Here is an 18160-nt window from a genome sequence, read left to right as displayed (position 1 = left end):
ATGCAGGCAGCCTGTGGAAGCGGGAGCTGTCACTTGAACAAGTTAGCCATGAGGCAGAAAGGCAAGTCCAGTGCCAGGCAGGTGTCTACGCTTGTGCGAAACATTCGAGCTCAGCCTTCTGCCAGCATGGCCCAAATTATGGGTGGGCTGTGGGCCCTGAGGCCTGGCTGAGAGTGCCCTCCTCTAGCCCTCAGGGCCCTGCTTTGTGAGGGGAAAACCCACTTTAATAACAGCGAGGGGAGCCTGCGTGCATCATAACAAAGGACGTTATCTATGTTTTCTTTTTATTTTCCTCCTAGGACAGCCTTTTGATGTCTGGACGCTAAACTCGGCCCAGGACGCCGGTGCCACCCGCCCAGCCAGCCTCGACGGCCCACCATGGCGGCAGGCACCGCCGTCCCGCCCGTCCCGCTCTCATTGGGCCTTCGGGCTGTGGGCGGGCCCTCCACGGCTGCCTCAGCTCTCCCATTGGCTGCGGGCGGGGCGGAAGGAAGCGTTTCCCAGGAGACGGCCGGGCCGGAGGGGAAGGGAGGCGTGCGATGGGGTTGCGGTGCTGGCTGCCGTGACCAGCGGTAGGTGCGGGGCAGGGCCGGGATCGCGGGCCCCTCTGCGGGGCGAGGGGCCGTGATACGGGCCCGACGCCTGTGGCCCTCGGGAAGGGGGGGGCTGACAAGGGCGGGTCGCCTGGGCGCCTTTTGGTGAAGGAAGGTGACGGCCCAGTAGCTTGTGACCCTCTGAGGAGGAGGAGGTGAGGCGGGCCGTGTGCCTGCGTCCCCCTGGGGAGGGACAGGGACGGGGAGCTTCGCTCTCCCCAGGAGCCAGGACTGAGAAGGGGGAGGCGAGGGTCGCGCTTATCCCTCCTCCTGCACCTTCGAGGGGCTGCTCTGAAGGCTGGCGTCGGGTATCACCCAGCAAGGGTGGCGGGAGTTAGGATGTCCCCAGCGCCCACCCAGAAGGCAGCTGGCCCATCTTCAGCGGCCCTGGGGTGCTGTGTGATGGGTCAGCAGCTGCTCACAGCCACAGGCTGAGGGCCTGATACATGGGATCACAATCCAAAGCCTGGCCTGCCAGCTCTCTGGGATGCACTGGGCCAGGGTGGCATCTTCATCTCATCTGCCTTCATCTGCTTGTGTCTTTATTATAGTTAGCCATAGATGCTTCAGGAGAAAAGACGTAAAGGTTGCTTGAACCCCCTTTACAGAGACTAGCTACAGGTATGTGCAGTTTTGAGCTCTTCTCTGAGCAGGCAGAGAAAGTTCCTAGAGAATTTGGGTTATTACAGAAAAGAAGTAGCAGTAACCTTGGAAGAACATGATTTTGAAATTCCTATGTCTAAAAATTAAAGACTTTCTCCTGATTCATTGTTTGAGAAGCGTATGGTAATTTAACAATTGAATTTGTATTAATGCTAAGTCACATGTTATTCCTTAGCAGTTTTTCCAACAAGAAGAAGTAACTACTAACAGCAGCAATATAGCAGATTGTCTCTCTCCTCTAGTCTGGTTATGCAGTAACAATGGAGACTTCTGATGAAGAAAACTTTGGTGTAGCCACGTGAGTATGCTACATTCTGTGTCAGATTTTCAGTAAGCTAATTACTGGTTAAAATATCATAATAGGAATATAATTACACAATTTATACCACACTGATTAGCAGATTCTGCCTCTTAGGAGAACAGGGGCGCAGCATGCAAAGCTCCAGGAGAAATAACATCAGTTCACCGTTTAGGTGAACTGAAATTAAATATAACTGCAATGAGTGTAGCACTAGATAGCCCTGGCTGAGTGATCAAAATAAGCACTGTAAGGCTGAATTTATTTTATTTTGTGTTCACTGTAAATTAAAAATTTCTCTTTCCTTTTCAATAGCATGTTATCTTATATCATGGATTCTAAGAGGAGACTATTCCTCTGTGTATGAATGTGCTACTTCTAGACATGTGAGACCTTTTACAGGTGGCCTCAACCAAATTTTACACTAGTAGATGCTAAGACACTTCTTCGCTCCACATTTGTCTGGCATACTCTTCTCCTGAAGCTTGTGGCAGAAGGGGACATGCACCTGTGCCTCTGTCGCTCTAGTTCATAGATTTGCTTCATTTGTGATACTCTGTGGACTGAAAGGCCGCGTGGTCCCTGGGCTGCTTCAGCAGCACAAATATGCTGGCCTCAACTAGGCATGATGAAGCAACAGAGGCTTAAACCACAAGATTGGTGAGCACGTGTTTCTTCAGGTATGTGGATGCACATGTGTTTGTATAGAGAGATGGAATCGTTATTTTGAAACAGTTAAAATTCTATTATTTGCCTTACAGGCTTAAACCAGTGTTTAAATTAATACTTTAAATTTGTTTCTGTTGCTGTTAAAATAAGCTATAAAACTAGTAGTAGCACTTATTTGGAGGGGAAAAGAGAGTGGAAATTATCCTTGGGAAGCGATGAGCCCTGTTGCCTGAAGTCCTAAGTGTGATGCTCAGGGTATGTAATGCTTCGCCTGTGCTGTGCCAGCTCCTCTCCTGGTGGTGTCGTGCCCTCTGGTGGAAGAGCACGCTTTTCCAGTCCCTTGCCTTGGCTTTACTCATCTCCCAAGGCTTAACAGATCAGAAATGTTGCTAGAACACCACTTGATGATTGGATGCCTTTTTAAATCAAATATCTTTTCATTTTTCCTGGTCAGAATGAGTCCAATGGCTCATTATAGTTAAACTGTTGTTGGATTAATTTCAGTGGAGTATTATTCAATACCAAAATAATGAGTTTTTTTTAAAACTTAGTCTGCAAGAGTGTTCTGCTCTGTTTAGTAAAGAGAAATTTGAAAGAGGAATAGAGAGACATTTAATTTTAATTTAATTTAAATGGTGCTTTCACTGATCAAAGCTAATTTTTTTCTTAAAGACAAATGTCCTATGAGGCTTGTTTCCCTCATGTGTGAGAAAAGCCTGCCTTTCATCTGCTGGCAAATATAGGAAGAGTTCATCCCCTACTAAAGATGAGCTGTGAATGCCAAGGCCAAGAACATCCTGTGAATTATTTATTGTGTCTGAATAAGCTGCACAATAATAAATTTAGCAGAGGGATCCAGAGCCCTGAAATGCTGGTACCAAAAGTTTCTTCTCTGGATGACTTCAGATCCATAATGGTGTTTAATATTTGCTCGTGGTAGAATGACCTTAGGAGATTATGCCATTTATTTGTAGCATGTAAGGATGTTTCTTGCATAAGAAGAATATTTAAGTTTCGTCAGTTATATAATACTTGTGTATACATTGAGTTTAAGTGGTTCCACAAGACCAAGTATTTCAGAATATTCTCTAGAGTGTCTAGAGTTCTGTGATCACCATATAGAGTTATGCAGGGAAGAGAGCAGAAGGAAAGACTGTGGTAGCAGCTAGGATTTGTGGGTTGGAAAATACTTAATTTGCTGTTCTAATTACACACTTTACATCCTTCTGCACCAGGACTGGAATTACCTTAACAGTAATGCCAGTAAAACAACATTTATAGGAACCTATTTGGGGAAAATAGAGTAGAGGCCTCATGAGAATCCCCATGGAGCAGTCTTATCAGTATCATGGATTGTTTTGTAGGTTGGAACTAGGAAATTATTCAGTTATCTTGTAATTACTGGGCTTATTTGTGCTTAGGCTTTTGTTAACGCTTTTTAATTTTATTTCTGCTGTTGTTGAAATGTATATTTTTGCAGTACCATCTTTCTTTGCTTTCAGCTCCTCCCCTTCTGATGCAGAGTTTGATGCAGTTGTTGGGTATCTGGAGGATATCATAATGGGTGAGCTCTGCATGTAGTTATAGACAGCAAGACGGGTGCTAAACATATTGCAAGTCGCTCTTCTGTTAGCAGATATACAGAGCTAAAATAGCCCCTGCCTGTCACCATGTCTCACCACTTTTGAGACTTTCGTTCTGAGCTGATTTTGTTGTATGTAACCTGCATGTATGCATACAGTTGTAACGTGGCAGGACCTATTCATAGCAGGAATTTTGAATGGCACCAATGTCATTGTGTGAGCTTAGGCAATAAAAGGTGCTAAATTCTCAGGACGATAATTTTAACTGAGAAGGCAGCATCTGCAAGGAAGTAGTTTACAAGATGCCAAGACAGAATTCATGCTAATTGGCCATCAGCTGCTTCATAAGAACAGTGTATAATCCTTTTGATTACATCATTCCCAGAGAGATGTAGATTCTGCAGCCTCAGTTGCCTGGTGATGTAGTTGATTCTAGAGAAATGCTAACAAAATTAATTTTGAATGTGTTAGGGTTTAGAAAGCTGAGACTGGTGTATTTTAACACTGTGTGGAAGTAACCTTTATATTTATACCTGTCCTGTTTAATTTGGTGGTGACCTACCATGTTCATTTTTATTCTTGTTTCCTTCCACAACTGGAAAAAAAAATCTTCAGCAATTGCAAGTGAATCTGGGAATTTCACTAATATTTTTTAATTCAAGGAAAAAAACATTATTTTGAACTCTTGTAGGGAAGAGGTATTCACTTCATAAAAAAAATACAGATGTTTTGCTGAGAGCCTGAACAGAAAGGGGTTCAGAATAAATGACCTTATTCATAAAATGTAAAGCAGGAGGACTTTTTTGCTAATACTAAGTGTAAATGAAACTTATAAGAAGTAATTGTAGACCTTGCTAGGTGGATGTGTTCATCCCATTCCATTCTGGATACACAGTGCTGTCAAAATGCAGACTGATGTGCTGCTGTCCTGTTGATTTGGCTCCCTTAACTGAAGTAGTGCTGCCCTCTGCCAGCAGCCTCTGTCTTCTCACAGATGGGTCAGAAATGGTGGCTCAGCAGCAGCTGCGGTACTGGTGACTGACTCTGCACGTGTACAGGCCTCTGTGGTTGTCACAGGGAAGCAGAGGACTGGTGAATGTGGGTTTTGTGTTACAAAAAGAATGACTAAACTCATAACTGTATGATGCATTTTTGTTGTGGCCCAGATGATGATTTCCAGTTAATACAGAGGACTTTTATGGAGAAGCACTACCAGGAGTTTGATGACTCAGAAGAAAACAAGCTCATCTATACTTCTATTTTTAATGAATATGTAAGATACTTTCCATTATTTTTCATATGTATTGCTTTTTTATTTTTATTAAGGCCAATGTCAGGTCCTGTATTCCCCCCTTTATAAAATACTGGGTTTACATGGAGCAGAGCCAACATGCTGCCTGCTGTCTCTTTCTGAAGCACAGTCATGATCTGTGAGCAGGAAAGATGTTTTCTGGAGCTCTAGGTTCCTTTCTCTTTGTTTCATCTGAAAATTTCTATAGATGTTTAGGAAGTTGTGTAAGTCTCTTGAATAGAAATTTAGCCTATTGCTGTAGTAAATAATGTGTTTAACGTGTGCATAACAGAGTTTGTTCTTTTCCAGTTGTATTATTTTGTGTATTGGACACTTCAATTACATTCTTCATGCAAAGCATAATTGTGAAGCTATACCAGCCTACTAGTCAATACCATTAAAGGAGTTAAAAGTAATTTGTTACTAGATACAGATAGTCGGTATTTGTTCTCACCAATATTTCCAGCAAAAATGTTCAGCCCTGTGCCTCAGTGGTGGTGTGAATAATTGAACTAGCAATGCCCAGCTAAGGAATCTGCAATTGTTTGCCCAGTGAGGATAATACAAAGTGTCAGTAAGGTGTCAATGTAAGGAAGATGTGCTGTTTTGAGGTCTGCTCCTGAAATTTGTTATGATGTTATAGGGGTGGTTTGTTTGTTTTTTTTCAGATCTCTTTAGTAGAGAAATACATTGAAGAAAAGTTGCTTGATCGGATTCCGGGTTTTAATATGACTGCATTCACAATGTCGTTGCAGTAAGTCCCTGCTTTGCTTTTGGTTGAGGGGCAGCTTATGTGCCTCTCAATTCTTTTCATCTAGATTAAAGCTTGGGTTTGACTGTTCTCCCTTTAGAAAGAGGTTCCTCTTTAATTTAAAAAAGAAAAAAAAGTTTTCATGCAGGCAATGACTGACCACTTTTCTTGCCTTCAGCATGTCCTGCTACTCTTAATTTCTGAACTGTCATGCTGAAATATATTGCGTTTTAAGGGGTAGGAAGACAAATCAGAATGAGAACACTGGAAGGTTTTCATAATCACTGTCACTTTGAAGCCAGACCCTTAAAAGGTTAGGTCTCATTTATCTCTTTCAGGCTCTGTGTTGGACACTTAAATAGCCTGGTAGTTTTTTCAAGAGTCATGTGATGAAATGCCTTTATTGCAATTCTTGTACAAAGCATTCAGAGAAGAGTTTGGGGTTTTTTAAGCTTTTGCATTTGGTCGCTTTAGCTTAACCAACTTCATTAAGAGATCACTTTTGAATGATCACAGGTTTTCCTCTTGAATAAGAAAATCAAGTTTAATTTGGAACTGAATATCTTAACATATTTGAATCTATTTAATTTCTAATTTTTTTTTAAATAAGACATTGAGAGGTTACTATGAATGTACATGATACACTTAAAAGACTGTTTAAGGTAAAGCTCCTTTTGATACGAATTAAATAATTAAAAAACCAAAAACCAAACAACACTTGACTGTTAAGAAAGTCTTGTTGAAACATGCTGATGTGGGAGCACAGAATCTTTCTTCCAAAATGTTGTCATAAAAAGTCCTCTACCAAGTATCATCAGTACAGTCCCTTGTTCTTAAGGGATGTGTATGAGCATTCTGTGCCTCTCCCTAACCTTTCTCACTTTCCAAGGGACTGTCTAGATGTTTCAGTGCTCAAGATAAATAAACAGATAAATGCTAGTTGAGTGTTACTTCTGTTGACTTACAGGTCAGTTTCTTTGTCTGGTTTTCAAGGACTGATGTGATACTCTTATGTCTTGGATTTAGATAAAAATAATATATTAATGTACTTGGATTGGAAATGCACAAGGTAATATTTGGCTAAAGTTTTGCTTTATGATAGACCTGTAATAACATCCTTGTTTAAATTTTGATATTGTTCTGCTTGTCCCAGTATCCTTTTTGACTTCATACCATTTTAAAGTAATGAATTTATTTCCCACATAATTTTCTAATTCCCCAACTTCTCTCTATAGACAGCACAAAGATGAAATAGCAGGCGATATATTTGATATGCTTCTCACATTTACTGACTTTCTGGCTTTCAAAGAAATGTTCTTGGATTACAGAGCTGTAAGTATGTCACATTGTTTATTTTCATTGGCATAATGGCTGTTGGCTTTGTATAGCTCTACCTAAGAGTACCAAAGGTAATGTTACTACAGTAGGTAGCAGCATTTATTCAAAGGCTGTACCAGGTTCAAAAGGAAATAACTTCACTGAGTGGCTATTTAAACTCAAAATACACATTTAATAATTTCTAGAAAACATGAATGAAGCTGGCATGTGGAGCAGTTCTTCAGAAACACATGCTTTGTGCACCTTTGAACATTGATTTCCAACTGAACATAAGGCAACACTTTTCCACTGTGTGGATGACCGAGTACTGGCACAGGTTGCCCAGAGAGGTTGTGGAGTCTCCATCCATGGAGGTATTCAAAAGCCGTCTGGATGTGGTCCTGAGCGGCCCTGCTTGAGCAGAGGGTTTGGGCCAGATGACCTCCAGAGGTCCCTTTCCACCTTGACCATTCTGTGATTCTATGATACATTTCTCTGTTTTTCTTTTTTTTCCCAGCCAATCTAATATGAGCTTTTTAAGCTTATTCCATTTGTATTTCTCCTCCTCTCTGTCCAGGCTGGAGAAACAAACAAACAAAAGTATTAAGGTTTGTGGATGAGCTTTTTCCTAGGGAAATGAAATACACGTAAATGCTCTCCAGTGTCTTGTCCAGTCACAATTGACAAAAGAGCAAAAGAGTCATAGTTGTTGTCAGAGTTACGCCCTCTGCTGCCTCCCCCCGTGCCTTTAAGTTTTGTGAAGATGGGGGCAGGTTGAGGAGAAAGAGACGGTCCGTGCCTCAGCACCAGGAATGGTTTCAGTTGGGGTTTGCCCCTTTGGGGTCTCCTGAGAGGCAAACCACAGAAGCTAGATTTCACTAGTTCATTGAGCACTGGGTGAGCCTGCTGGCTGGGCATTCTTGACCAGATGTAAGCAAGACTCTGCTCTGAGCTGGACGTACGGCTCGCAGAGTGACAGCGACCTTATTCCAGGAATTCCTGCACAATCTCTTCTTGAAGTTTGGGTTCACATTCAATCATAGATGCTCAGGTAACATGTAATTTTATATTGATTTGATGCAACGAACAGAATATGTATTGCCCGTTTCATTTTTTTTAACTGCTTATTCCAAAACAGCATTGAGTCACTGATTTCTTTTTCTTCCATGTTTCTAGGAAAAAGAAGGTCGAAGTCTGGATTTAAGCAGTGGGTTAGTCGTGACTTCATTAAACAAATCATCAATATCCTCCTCCTAGAACAGTTTATGCATTACTCTCCTTCTCCAGATGAGTGCTGCTGCTTTCATTTGGACATTAAAACACTAAAGGTCATGGGAATCAAGGTGCTTTTATAAGATGAAAACTCATTCACCCTCCAGACTATACCTTCAGAGGCCTGATCCTAAAAGCATCTGTTTGTGAATTCTGGTTGGTATTCAGTGACCACAGAAGATGACAATTTCACCTCTACCAGAGTAATTGTTTTTAATAAATACACAGTATTTGTACACCAGCCTAACCATTGCGCATGCTGAGAAGCCCAGCACACTGAGAGGACAATAAATAGACCTGTGCGTGTGTTATTTGGGTTGGCACCTTTTCCATCTCCCCAAAATGTAGAACTTTGCCGAATCAAGAAGACAGTGTAAGAAGAGTATGTTCCTCCAGCTCTTGGAAGGACAGGTGTGAATACATAATCTCTGAGTTCCTCCCCGTCAATGTTTTGTTGTTTTGGGGTTTTTTTAAATACTTTAATATGTTCTGAAGTGCTACAGCTTTGTAATGGAAGAATATGTTTTAATATGTAGGTGTTCTAGCATAAGACTGTCTTGCGGCTCTGACAATTGATACATTAGTGTGTAAATCTGCTCTCCAGCTTTTATAAGTCTTATCCTTAATGTGCAAAGTTCTCCGATTCACTTTTGTTCAGGCCCCAGCTATTCAACATTGGGAAAAATAACCACGATAAACCAAAATCTGGCTTATGTATGCAATTTCTTTCTTTTGGGCAGTGGCACAGCTGCATTAGTTCTAGTAATATAAGCTTGATGGTAGGTTGGGCACAGACATGTTTACCACCATGTCATTTACTGCTCTAAATAGCATGCTGATTAAAGGGCATGTTTTCGCTATTAAACTGTAATTAGTGCAGCAATGCATTTTTCAGCATCCGTTAAAAAATAGATGAGTAGCTTGCTGGTGGAGTTGTAGCCGTAAGCCTGTCACAAAACCCCAGGCACATCTCTGTTGGTGGTTGGAATTAAACTGCATGTGGAGCTACAGGGACCCTCTGTTCTTATGCTGTTCAGACAGGTTAATCTGCCACTTAATGACGTGCTCAGGCAATGCGAATAAGTCTTCAAAAGCCTACAAGTAGGTAGAAACACAGGATGGTGAGCAGAACCCTCCACTTTGTCCCACAGCAGGTTGATGCAGCAGGGGACGTGGCCTTCAACAGCAGTGAAGGTGTTGATCAGTGGCTGTCACCTGATGAGAACCTGGCCTAGACAAAGGAAAATTATGGCCAGGCCAGTACAAATTTTTGTTTGTGGACAAGAAATGTCTTAGAAGAACAAATGAGATGAAATCCTGTTCCTATTGATGTCTGACAGTGATTTCAACAGTACTAGGACTTTGTTCTTCAGCTAAAATAGTTTTTGAATACCAGTAAGACACCTAGCCATGCAGGCAAAAATGAGCCATATTTTCACTACAAAATACGATAACATTAAACGGGTTTGTGGACAGACCATAATGGCTTTTTAAAGGCTGGCTAGCAATACTAAGTGTAGCGTCCTAATATTTTGACTCTGTGTACACCAAATTTGCGAGTGCTGCAGTAATTAATCTCATTAAGTTTCTAGTATGTTGTACTCATGGCTCTGCAGTTTTTTTGTCTGGAATTATTCTAGTGCATTGAAATCTCCCTTGTAATTGCACACTTCCCAGATACACACACTTCCTTTTAAAAAAAAAAAACAAACCACCAAACTATTCCTTCAGAAGTTTATTAAATCTCCTTCAATAAATTTGTGCATGTCAGATTTGAATGATGAAAGCCAGAAGCTGGAGCAAAATTGCAAGAAATGTCTTTGGGTTTTTTTTCTTTTTTAAAAAGGGGGTTAGAAATCCTTCTGGGTATGTTTTGATCAAAAGCAGTTTTATAGGCTTTCTATTCTGGTGAACACCACCGAAGCTCATTTTGATTCTCTTTTCAGCAACAGTAACCTGCTAAGGCAATGTGAGTATGTCCCTAAAAATGCTAAGTTGCAGTGCCTTGGTTTGAAACATGTGTTCCTGATCCTTCTGACAGCAGCAGAGTTGGTGAAGCTCCATCAGCTGGGGTCACCCCACCAGGATTCATAGGTTTTTACAGGTCTTCCTACCACCCGTGCCATAAAAAGCAGCTTTTCCTGTGAGCACAGAAGCTGGTGCTCAGGCATGCGTGGGCAGTTAGTTAGTGAGCAGAGATGATGCTCTGAGATGCTTATTCCCAGAAAAAAAAAAAAAAAAGAAAACATTGGGTTGTGTTTTTAATACAAACTAGATACAGCTGTCCTGCCATGTGAACCCTGAGGTTAACATCAGAGAAATGTAAGGCTTAAATCTAGTTGTTTTTCTACTGTCAGTGTATGGACTAGAGTTCTTCGGTTAACTCCTTACCTGTTGACTTTTTAATGTCAGGAACAGATTTTATCAAATTTTAAAAGAATCTTGCTGACATTTTCATTTTCAATGGTTGAGCTAAAATAGTGATTTGTAACTAAAGCTAAAAATATCCCTGTCTTTTTTTTTTTTCTGAAAAAAGTTTTCATTCTTTTCCTGTTGCAATTGCTTTAATTAATCACTTAATCTAATGGCAGTATAAATGAGTACCTCAGGTAATTATTTTCTGAAGGGAGTTCTGTTGTATTTTAAGCAAAGTCTCTTGTAATTTCAGAGCCAACAAGGCGCAGTTGGGGATGAATTTGTACTCTGATGGGGAATTGTATCTCAGTGTTTCCTGCAATACCTTTCTGCCCTGTGCCACTTTCTTCTGTCTGTGTGTTTTCTGTGGGCTGCTGTTCCCAGAATAACTTGTCCCTCTGCTATACTCCTGTCACTTGTCCCTGGTTTGATGCATTTTCCATCAGGCAGAGGGGCTTTTTAAAGAGATTAAATTTCTCTATATTGGACTATCTGTGTGCAATTCTGACTTGATGTTTGAAGAGTTTTAACGTTGTCATAACAATGCATGAAGAGGCTAATTTTCTTACAGATTTTTATGTATATATTCATAGTTGTGAAAACTTGACCCTTCATTTAGCTCACTGAAAACCAGATCAAGGCAGATTGGTCAGGGGCTAACACAGTTTGTCCAGTCCTTTTCAATTCACACCTTCCATCGATGCACTTAAATTTCTCGAGCCTCTGTAGACAAGCTGTTAAAACTTTTCCCGTGCAGAGCATGCAGTAGATTTTGCAGTGTAGCTCACTGTGCACCAGCTTTCCTGTGTAGAAATATCTGGAAATAAATTGAACCCTTTTCATCTGTTTTTATTAGCTTGTGCAAGGAGGGTGTGAAGGGAAAAGTTCCTGTGTCTGGCTGGGCATCGCTTCTAGTTCTGACAAACACCAACCCCTGTCCCCAAGAAGTAAAAGGCAAATTTGTCATCTGCAGCATGGGGGAGCAGCGTGGTTCTGTGTTCTCCTGTGGCACTGATCCTGTGTGTGTTCCCAGAGCATTTGCAGACTTAGTTTTAATTTTTGAAGGACGCTTGCAGCTAATGGGCAAAATTGACTTGCCAGTTAATAGGTGGTCCTATTACCTCTGTGGTGTGTATGGTGCTGAGCCTAGAGGAGGGAGCGCATCAAAGCCTTGGCACCTCTTTCATGTTCTTGCAATCTCAGGTGCACGCTGTGTGTGTGTGTACGTATATATGTGTGTGTGCACGTAGGTAAAGCAAGGTGAACCCTGTGGACTTACAGCCTGGCCCCAAGCCTGTATGCAGTGGGAAGGGGCAGTTGCCTCCGCCAGTGACATCTCTGCTGTCGGATTCCTGCCATGCTGTATTGTACCACCTTCTCACAAGACAAATTTTTTATTGACAGTGCTGGATTTAGGAAGATTTTTATTTAAAGCATAAAATTTTTGCTTCACGTTTTTAGAAGTCAATACAGGAAGAGTTTAGACTTTTTCCTTTGCTTAGCCTACATCCTCCAGCTATGCTGCTGTTTATGTATCACGTTAATTGCAATTACTTACACTGCAGCTACGAATGACCAGATGCACAAGCCTGGGCTTGGTTTAGTGAGTTTTAGTATTGCAGTGTGCCAAATTGGCTGAGCCCCCTCAGCAGAGCTGTTCCGGTGAGGATCTGGATCAACCCCAAGGACAAGCAGGATCTTCAGCCTCCAGTGAGTCCGTGTCCTCCTGGTAAGGCTGTCGGTGACACCGCCGGTGGGTTTCTGCTGTGGGTACATCAGCTGGAAGCATCATCGGAGACCACAGAGCAGCATCCATGCAACCCTGTTCTGACCATCGCTGCCAGCGCAGGCTGGTCCAAGAATAAGACCCAGTGGCACACGAGGCTCTGGGCCACTGAGCCCGGCATGAGCTCACCCAGGGTGGCCCATGGCTGGGCTTTGTTGTCCACTCCTTACGTGTGGTCAGTCACTTGGCTGGTGGCCGCATTGCTGCCGAACCCTTTCCAGGCGCGGAAGCTGAAGAAGGTGCTCGCCCCATAAGCGATCATCGTGAGACCAGCAAAGAACTGGAAGAGGAGCACACCCTGTGCGTGAGCGCAGCAACCGCGCCAGCCCCGTGGCCCTCGCCTGCCCGCCACTACTTACGGATGCTGCAGCTCTCCGGTTGTAATCCCACTGCCGCCAGGATGTAGGCTGGACAGCAGCTGCGCATGTTACGAAGGCGGTGATGTACAGGACGGTCGCTACAGCATTGAAGATCATCAGCTGGGGAAGGCAAAGAGGAGGTTGTGAGGTCTGGGCTCAGACTTGTACGTGCTAGGATGAGGGATGAGCAAAAGCCTGTTTCACATTCCTCCCTCTTCCCCAGAACCAGACAAAAAGGGTCCAGCCCCTCACGCTGGGAAGAAATCTCAGGTTAACATCTCATTAAATGCACTCCAGGTTCTGCTGAGTTTCTGGTTGACACCACAACTGCAGGAGTGACGCAGTGGCTGTAACTTTCTGGATTGATACAGGGCTCCCTGTTTTGAAAATTTTCTAAGCAATTGAGGGGCAGAATGAAACAATGTAATTGTGCAAAGTGCAGAAGACTTTGTTCCATCAGCCCAGGAAAGCCTGAAGCCCTGGTGCTCTCGGAGCACCTCCCTGAGATGTTTCCCACTTGGAACCCCCTCTTGCTCCCTCTCAGCTACGTACCACAAGGGGCCAGGGGATCATGTAGAACCTCAGCTGAAGCTGCAGGAGGTAAGTCACGAAGAAAAGGACTGTTACTATCCAGAAGAAGATGGACACAAACATCACCCAGCCATACGCCGCGTGGAGATGGTACGTTGTGTCGGCAATGAGAGCCCACACCAGTAAGCCGAGCACCTGCGGGGTGAAATGGGGAAAGTGTTCAGGTGGTGGTTCCTGCAGGTGGAAAGCAGAGCATTGCCCACGAGCCCGGCCTCGCCAGCACCTACGGCAGTTGGGTCACCCAACCTGGCTCTAGCAAAGCAGGGACACGTGAGAGCCATGCAGCAGGGCTGGACCCTGGGGACAGCTCAGGATGGGGAGTCCACCTGGGACCCTCATTGCTCAGGGACGGGCTTGTCCCCCTGGTACTGCTGCCCCAGCAGCCAGTACGGGGATGTCCTGCAAGGCAGGACGTGTGAAACCTGGGCATCCTCACCACCAAAGGTCACTTCTCAACCAAGAAACCCCCATGCCCAGGGCCAGTCTCTGCAGGTGCTGGCTCAGCATTAGGGGCATCTCATGGGCTGGATGAGAGCTGGACGTTGGGGCTCCTGGGGCCCCAGCTCAGCCTTCACCTCCCCAAGGTGCAGCATCATTAAAAAAGAAAAAAAAAGAAAAAGCAAGCTTCTTGGCTTCTCTCCACTGTTTGGGTAGGTCTAGTCTGGTCTGGTTTATACCCCCTGTATATACAGCTACCGGGGCTCACCTCTCACTGTTCAGCAGGTTTAACTGCATACCAGTTGCAGCATCATGTGCCTGCAGAGCGATCCACAAAAAAAAACAGGTAGGTGAGTCTGTTTCTGGGTCTGCTCAAGGAGAAATAAGCGGAGACAGGGCAGAGCCATTTTCTCCCCTCCCTGCAGCCCCCAGCACAGCCTGCAGGGCAGAGGCAGCAGCAGGGAACGGGTCTCTGCCCTTGGATCCCTGACAGGCAGGGATGGAAGAGCCCAGCCCAGGTGGCACTTCTTTTATCCTTTTTTTTTTTTTCTTTCCCCTCCCTGTGCTGTGTCCACCCCTGATCTTTGGACTCTGGAGGAGATGCTGCCCTGCTTCACCCGCAGCAATGGTTACAGGGAGCATCTGCCTTCTCCACCATCCCCTCCCTGAGGAACTCCCTGGAGCAGCAAGTTTCTGGGCATTTTTTTATTCAGAAAGTCACTAACCCATGATGGAGCAAGCAGAGGATGAAACACCAGCACATAGCAATGGGGCCTGGAGAAGAAAGGCTGTTGCAAAGCATATGGCGTTTTCTGTGATTTGCCCTGCTTGTTCTGCAGCCTGAACCACAGCCTGTGCACTGGGACACAGATCTGGGGCTCTGGCAGCTGGCGGGGTGCTGGTGGGCTCTGCTTCACCATCCTTTATCACCTCCTGGCTGGACCAGGGCAAAGCAGGGAGCCTTCGCACCCGCTTCCTGGAGAGCAAGGAGGCTCCAGCCCTGCACCGTCTGCATTTACCAGCATGACCAAACGTCCTGGGGCAATGCCCACAGCAAGGCTGAGGTGAGAACGTGCCCCAGCTGCAGCCATGACGTATTCTGGTTCCTAGCTGGGGTTGGGATCTCTTTGGGCAGAGCCCGGCTCCTATGCTCGCCTCCACTTTGGCAGGGGAACCGCGGAGTCATCGCCCACTGGTGGGGAGGAGAAGGGCTCTTTGGAAAGCCACTCTGCCCCTGCGTAAGCCCACATCGCTTATTGTCATGGAAGAAACACAACGGCCTTTGTCCTGCCTGAGTACAACGCCCTGGCGCTCGGCTGCCCCGACAATGCTTCCTTGTCTGTCACATCCATTTCTAACACTCGTGATCGCAAAATATGCGCTGGGGAGAAACATGTACAGGAAAAAGCCCAGTGTGCTCCAGGAGCAGGAGGCGGCATGTGTGAGCTGCCCTGTTCTGGCTGCTGGGGAGAGAAAAGCAGGAGCCCTTAGGAGAGAGGTTTTGGGGAGCAGCGGGTCTTGGTGGACAGTAGCGTGTTTAATGGGATGGCCCCAGCAATGGGCTGGAGGGGTGGGACCAGGTGCAGGGTTAAAGGGTCCCTTCTGCTGATCTTGGTTCCATCTCTCTTTCCTGATGCTCCTGCAAGACACCCCCTGGCAGCATCTGTCCCTGACCCTTTCCTGAGCACTTGTTTCCATGTCACAACCAGGTCAGCCATGCCCAGGGGTTGAAATCTGGATCAGGGAGCCAGGTCTATGCCAGCTGTTTCACAGCAGCAGCTCAGGTTATGTCCTGCTGCTGCCCCCCACAATGCTGCCCCAGGGAGAGGGGACAAGCAAACAGGCTCCCCACCACAGCGGGGCAGCACCGTGGGCAAACACTGGGGCAGGTCACACGTGGCCCCATGTGCAGCTGAACGCCCACGCCTTTGCACACATTGCACCCAAGGTCCCAGGTACCAGGAGAGACCAGCAGTGGGGGTTTATTCTGTGGTTGCCTTTGATGCTGAAGCCATGGTGAGGGGATGCTGCTGCTCGATTTGACTGTGCAAAGACCCTTGGCCTTGTCTGCGAGTGGCTGTCAAAGCCTGACTGCTGGGGAGGACAACCTGGAGGGCTGGGAGTGTCCAGGGAACATGAGAGTCCTACGGGCACCTCAGGACCAACCCCAACACACCTTGGTCGGGGCCAGCGTGCTTCATATAGCCCTCCGGGCCCCTGCCAGGGGCTGTGGGTGCCAGGATGGGACCCCCTGCGGGGATGCCCACGCAGATTGGCCAGTGCCTGGACCTGCCGGGCATCGAGCTGAGTTACAACCGGCAAAGGGCGCGGGGACAAGCAGCCGAATTTTCCTCTGGCTTTGGAGAGGGAAGGAGGAGAGAGGGGGGCTGCAGCATCCCAAGGTTAGAGATGAATGAGGGTTAGAGAGCGAGGACGGGGTAGGGATGGCAGGGAAACCTATTTCCAGCCAGGGCAACGAAGAAAAGCGTTCGAGGTAGGTGATACGCTCAGACGGCTGCTCCCTCGGCCGAGCCCCCCCCCCGGTGCCCCCTCCCCGGTACTCACGGCTTGGGCCCCCATCAGCCCCCCGAGCGGCGAGCGGAGAAAGGCGCCGTCCAGGGCGGCGGAGGAGCCCGGGGAGCCGCTCCGGGTCCGCGCGGCGCCGGACAGCCCTGCCATGCCGCGGGCACCGGCCCCGGCCCCGGCCCCGGCCCCGGGACGCCTCCCGCCCTTCCCCGGGCGGAGCGCGGGGCCGGCCCCACCGCCTCCCCCGGGCGTGGCGGGTGGGTCCTCCCCATCCCCACGCACCGGGCTGGGGGGGGCCAGGCTGAGCCCCCCCCAGCTGCCCAGTCCCTCCTCCCCGGCGAGACGCTGCGGTCCCTCCCGCGTCGCCCCGCGCCGTGCTGCCCAGTTCGTCCCGTCTCCCTTGGACTGGGGAGCCCGGCAGCGGACCCAGCGTTCCAGGGGCAGGACCCCCCCGCCCCGCCCCGGCAATGCCCTGCCAAGGCAGCCCAGGACACCCCGAGTCCTCTTTGCAGCGCACGGTCACCTTGGTGTCCACCAGCACCCCAGGGCCTTTTTGTGCCCCCCAGCGTGTCTCGGTGGCTGGCGCTGTTCCTCTGCAGGGACGGGACTTCACACATCTCCTCGTTGAATCATAGAATGGTTTGAGTTCAAAGGGACTGTTAAAGGTCACCTGCTCCAACCCCCCTGCCACAGGGGCATCTTCAACTCGATCAGGTTGCTCAGAGCCCTGTGCAACCTGACCTGGAATGTTTCCAGGGCTGGGGCATCTTCCATCTCTCAGGGCAGCCTGTGCCAGAGTTTCACCGCCCTCAACTTCAGGAGGCTCCTGCCGGCCCATTTCTCCAGCCTGCCCAGGTCCCTCTGGACAGCAGCACGACCCTCTGGGGTACCAGCCACTCCTGCTGCTTTGGTATTATCTGTCGACCTGCTGTGGCTGCGCCCTGCCCTATCATCCAGATCATTAATGAAGATGTTCAACAGGACTGGACCCCTGGGGTACACCGCTAGTGACCGGCCTCCAGCTAGACTTCATGCCTGGGCACCAGCAGCTTCTCTAGGAGGATTTTACAGGAGGTGGTGCCCAAAGCCCTACAGAAGTCCAAGTAGACAGTATCTGCTGCTCTCCCCTCCTCTGCCAGGCCCATAATTTCAGTGGCTCGTCTCCCCTGCCAGGAGAAGCCACGCTGCCCGCTCCTGCTGACCTTCACCTACTTGGGAATGGTCCCCGGGGGGGTTCCACCACCTTCCCAGGGGTGGGGGTGAGGCTGACCGGCCCGTAGCTCCCCGGCTGCCCTTTGGAAGTCGGGGGTGACACCCGCTTTCCCTCGGGCACCTCTCCCCGGTCACCGTGACCGCTCCAGGACGACCGCGAACAACCCGGCGGTGGCACCGGCCGGGAGCTGGAGGAAGGCGGCGGCGGGGGGTCATTTGCAGTAGCAGGTCAGGATGGCCGAGCGGTCTAAGGCGCTGCGTTCAGGTCGCAGTCTCCCCTGGAGGCGTGGGTTCGAATCCCACTTCTGACAGCTCTCTTTTGCGCCGCCCGTTGACCGCTTCTTGTTTGGAGGGGGCGGGGGCTGATAAAAAAAAAAAAAAACAGACAAACCACAG

At 47.3% G+C, this 18160-nt stretch overlaps 2 protein-coding genes and 1 non-coding gene across 5 annotated transcripts; 2 read left to right on the top strand and 1 right to left on the bottom strand.

Moving 5' to 3' along the window:
• The first annotated feature begins 474 nt into the window (after nt 1-474).
• Nucleotides 475-9150, top strand: ARL2BP (ARF like GTPase 2 binding protein). The gene is made up of 7 exons (XM_069793947.1): nt 475-572; nt 1432-1554; nt 3726-3787; nt 4973-5079; nt 5766-5851; nt 7084-7180; nt 8342-9150. Exons 2-7 carry the CDS (start codon nt 1517-1519, stop codon nt 8420-8422), a joined length of 471 nt encoding a protein of 156 aa, XP_069650048.1. The 5' UTR covers nt 475-572; nt 1432-1516; the 3' UTR covers nt 8423-9150.
• A 3109-nt stretch (nt 9151-12259) lies between these two features.
• On the bottom strand, nt 12260-17995 carry PLLP (plasmolipin). Of its 3 annotated transcripts, none has more exons than XM_069793945.1 (4): nt 17765-17995; nt 13550-13723; nt 12998-13117; nt 12260-12918 (listed from the first exon to the last, which is right to left on the bottom strand). In XM_069793945.1, exons 1-4 carry the CDS (start codon nt 17978-17980, stop codon nt 12805-12807), a joined length of 624 nt encoding a protein of 207 aa, XP_069650046.1. In that variant the 5' UTR covers nt 17981-17995; the 3' UTR covers nt 12260-12804. The 3 variants fall into 3 exon arrangements, with proteins under 3 accessions (XP_069650046.1, XP_069650045.1, XP_069650047.1); XM_069793944.1 differs by lacking the exon at nt 17765-17995 and adding an exon at nt 17076-17415; XM_069793946.1 differs by lacking the exon at nt 17765-17995 and adding an exon at nt 16592-16835.
• TRNAL-CAG (transfer RNA leucine (anticodon CAG)) lies at nt 17993-18075 on the top strand. The gene has a single exon. It is a non-coding gene; the product is annotated as a tRNA-Leu (tRNA).
• The last annotated feature ends 85 nt before the right edge of the window (nt 18076-18160 follow it).

This window comes from Haliaeetus albicilla, chromosome 10 (genome assembly GCF_947461875.1).
Source record: "Haliaeetus albicilla chromosome 10, bHalAlb1.1, whole genome shotgun sequence".
In the NCBI taxonomy this organism is placed as follows: Eukaryota; Metazoa; Chordata; class Aves; order Accipitriformes; family Accipitridae; genus Haliaeetus; species Haliaeetus albicilla.
Note: the sequence above shows the minus strand (reverse complement) of the source record. Positions and strands in the feature narration are given on the sequence as shown.

Coding starts and splice junctions, on each gene's coding strand:
- ARL2BP (XM_069793947.1), top strand. CDS start 1,517: ATGGAGACTTCTGATGAAGAAAACTTTGGTGTAGCCAC. Junction 5,080..5,765: donor CTTCTATTTTTAATGAATAT/GTAAGATACTTT, acceptor GTTTTTTTTCAG/ATCTCTTTAGTAGAGAAATA. Junction 7,181..8,341: donor TGTTCTTGGATTACAGAGCT/GTAAGTATGTCA, acceptor CCATGTTTCTAG/GAAAAAGAAGGTCGAAGTCT.
- PLLP (XM_069793944.1), bottom strand. CDS start 17,390: ATGGGCCGGCAGGAGCCTCCTGAAGTTGAGGGCGGTGAAACTCTGGCA. Junction 13,724..17,075: donor GGGTGCTGGTGGACACCAAG/GTGACCGTGCGC, acceptor TTCACCCCGCAG/GTGCTCGGCTTACTGGTGTG. Junction 13,118..13,549: donor TGATCCCCTGGCCCCTTGTG/GTACGTAGCTGA, acceptor TGCCTTCCCCAG/CTGATGATCTTCAATGCTGT.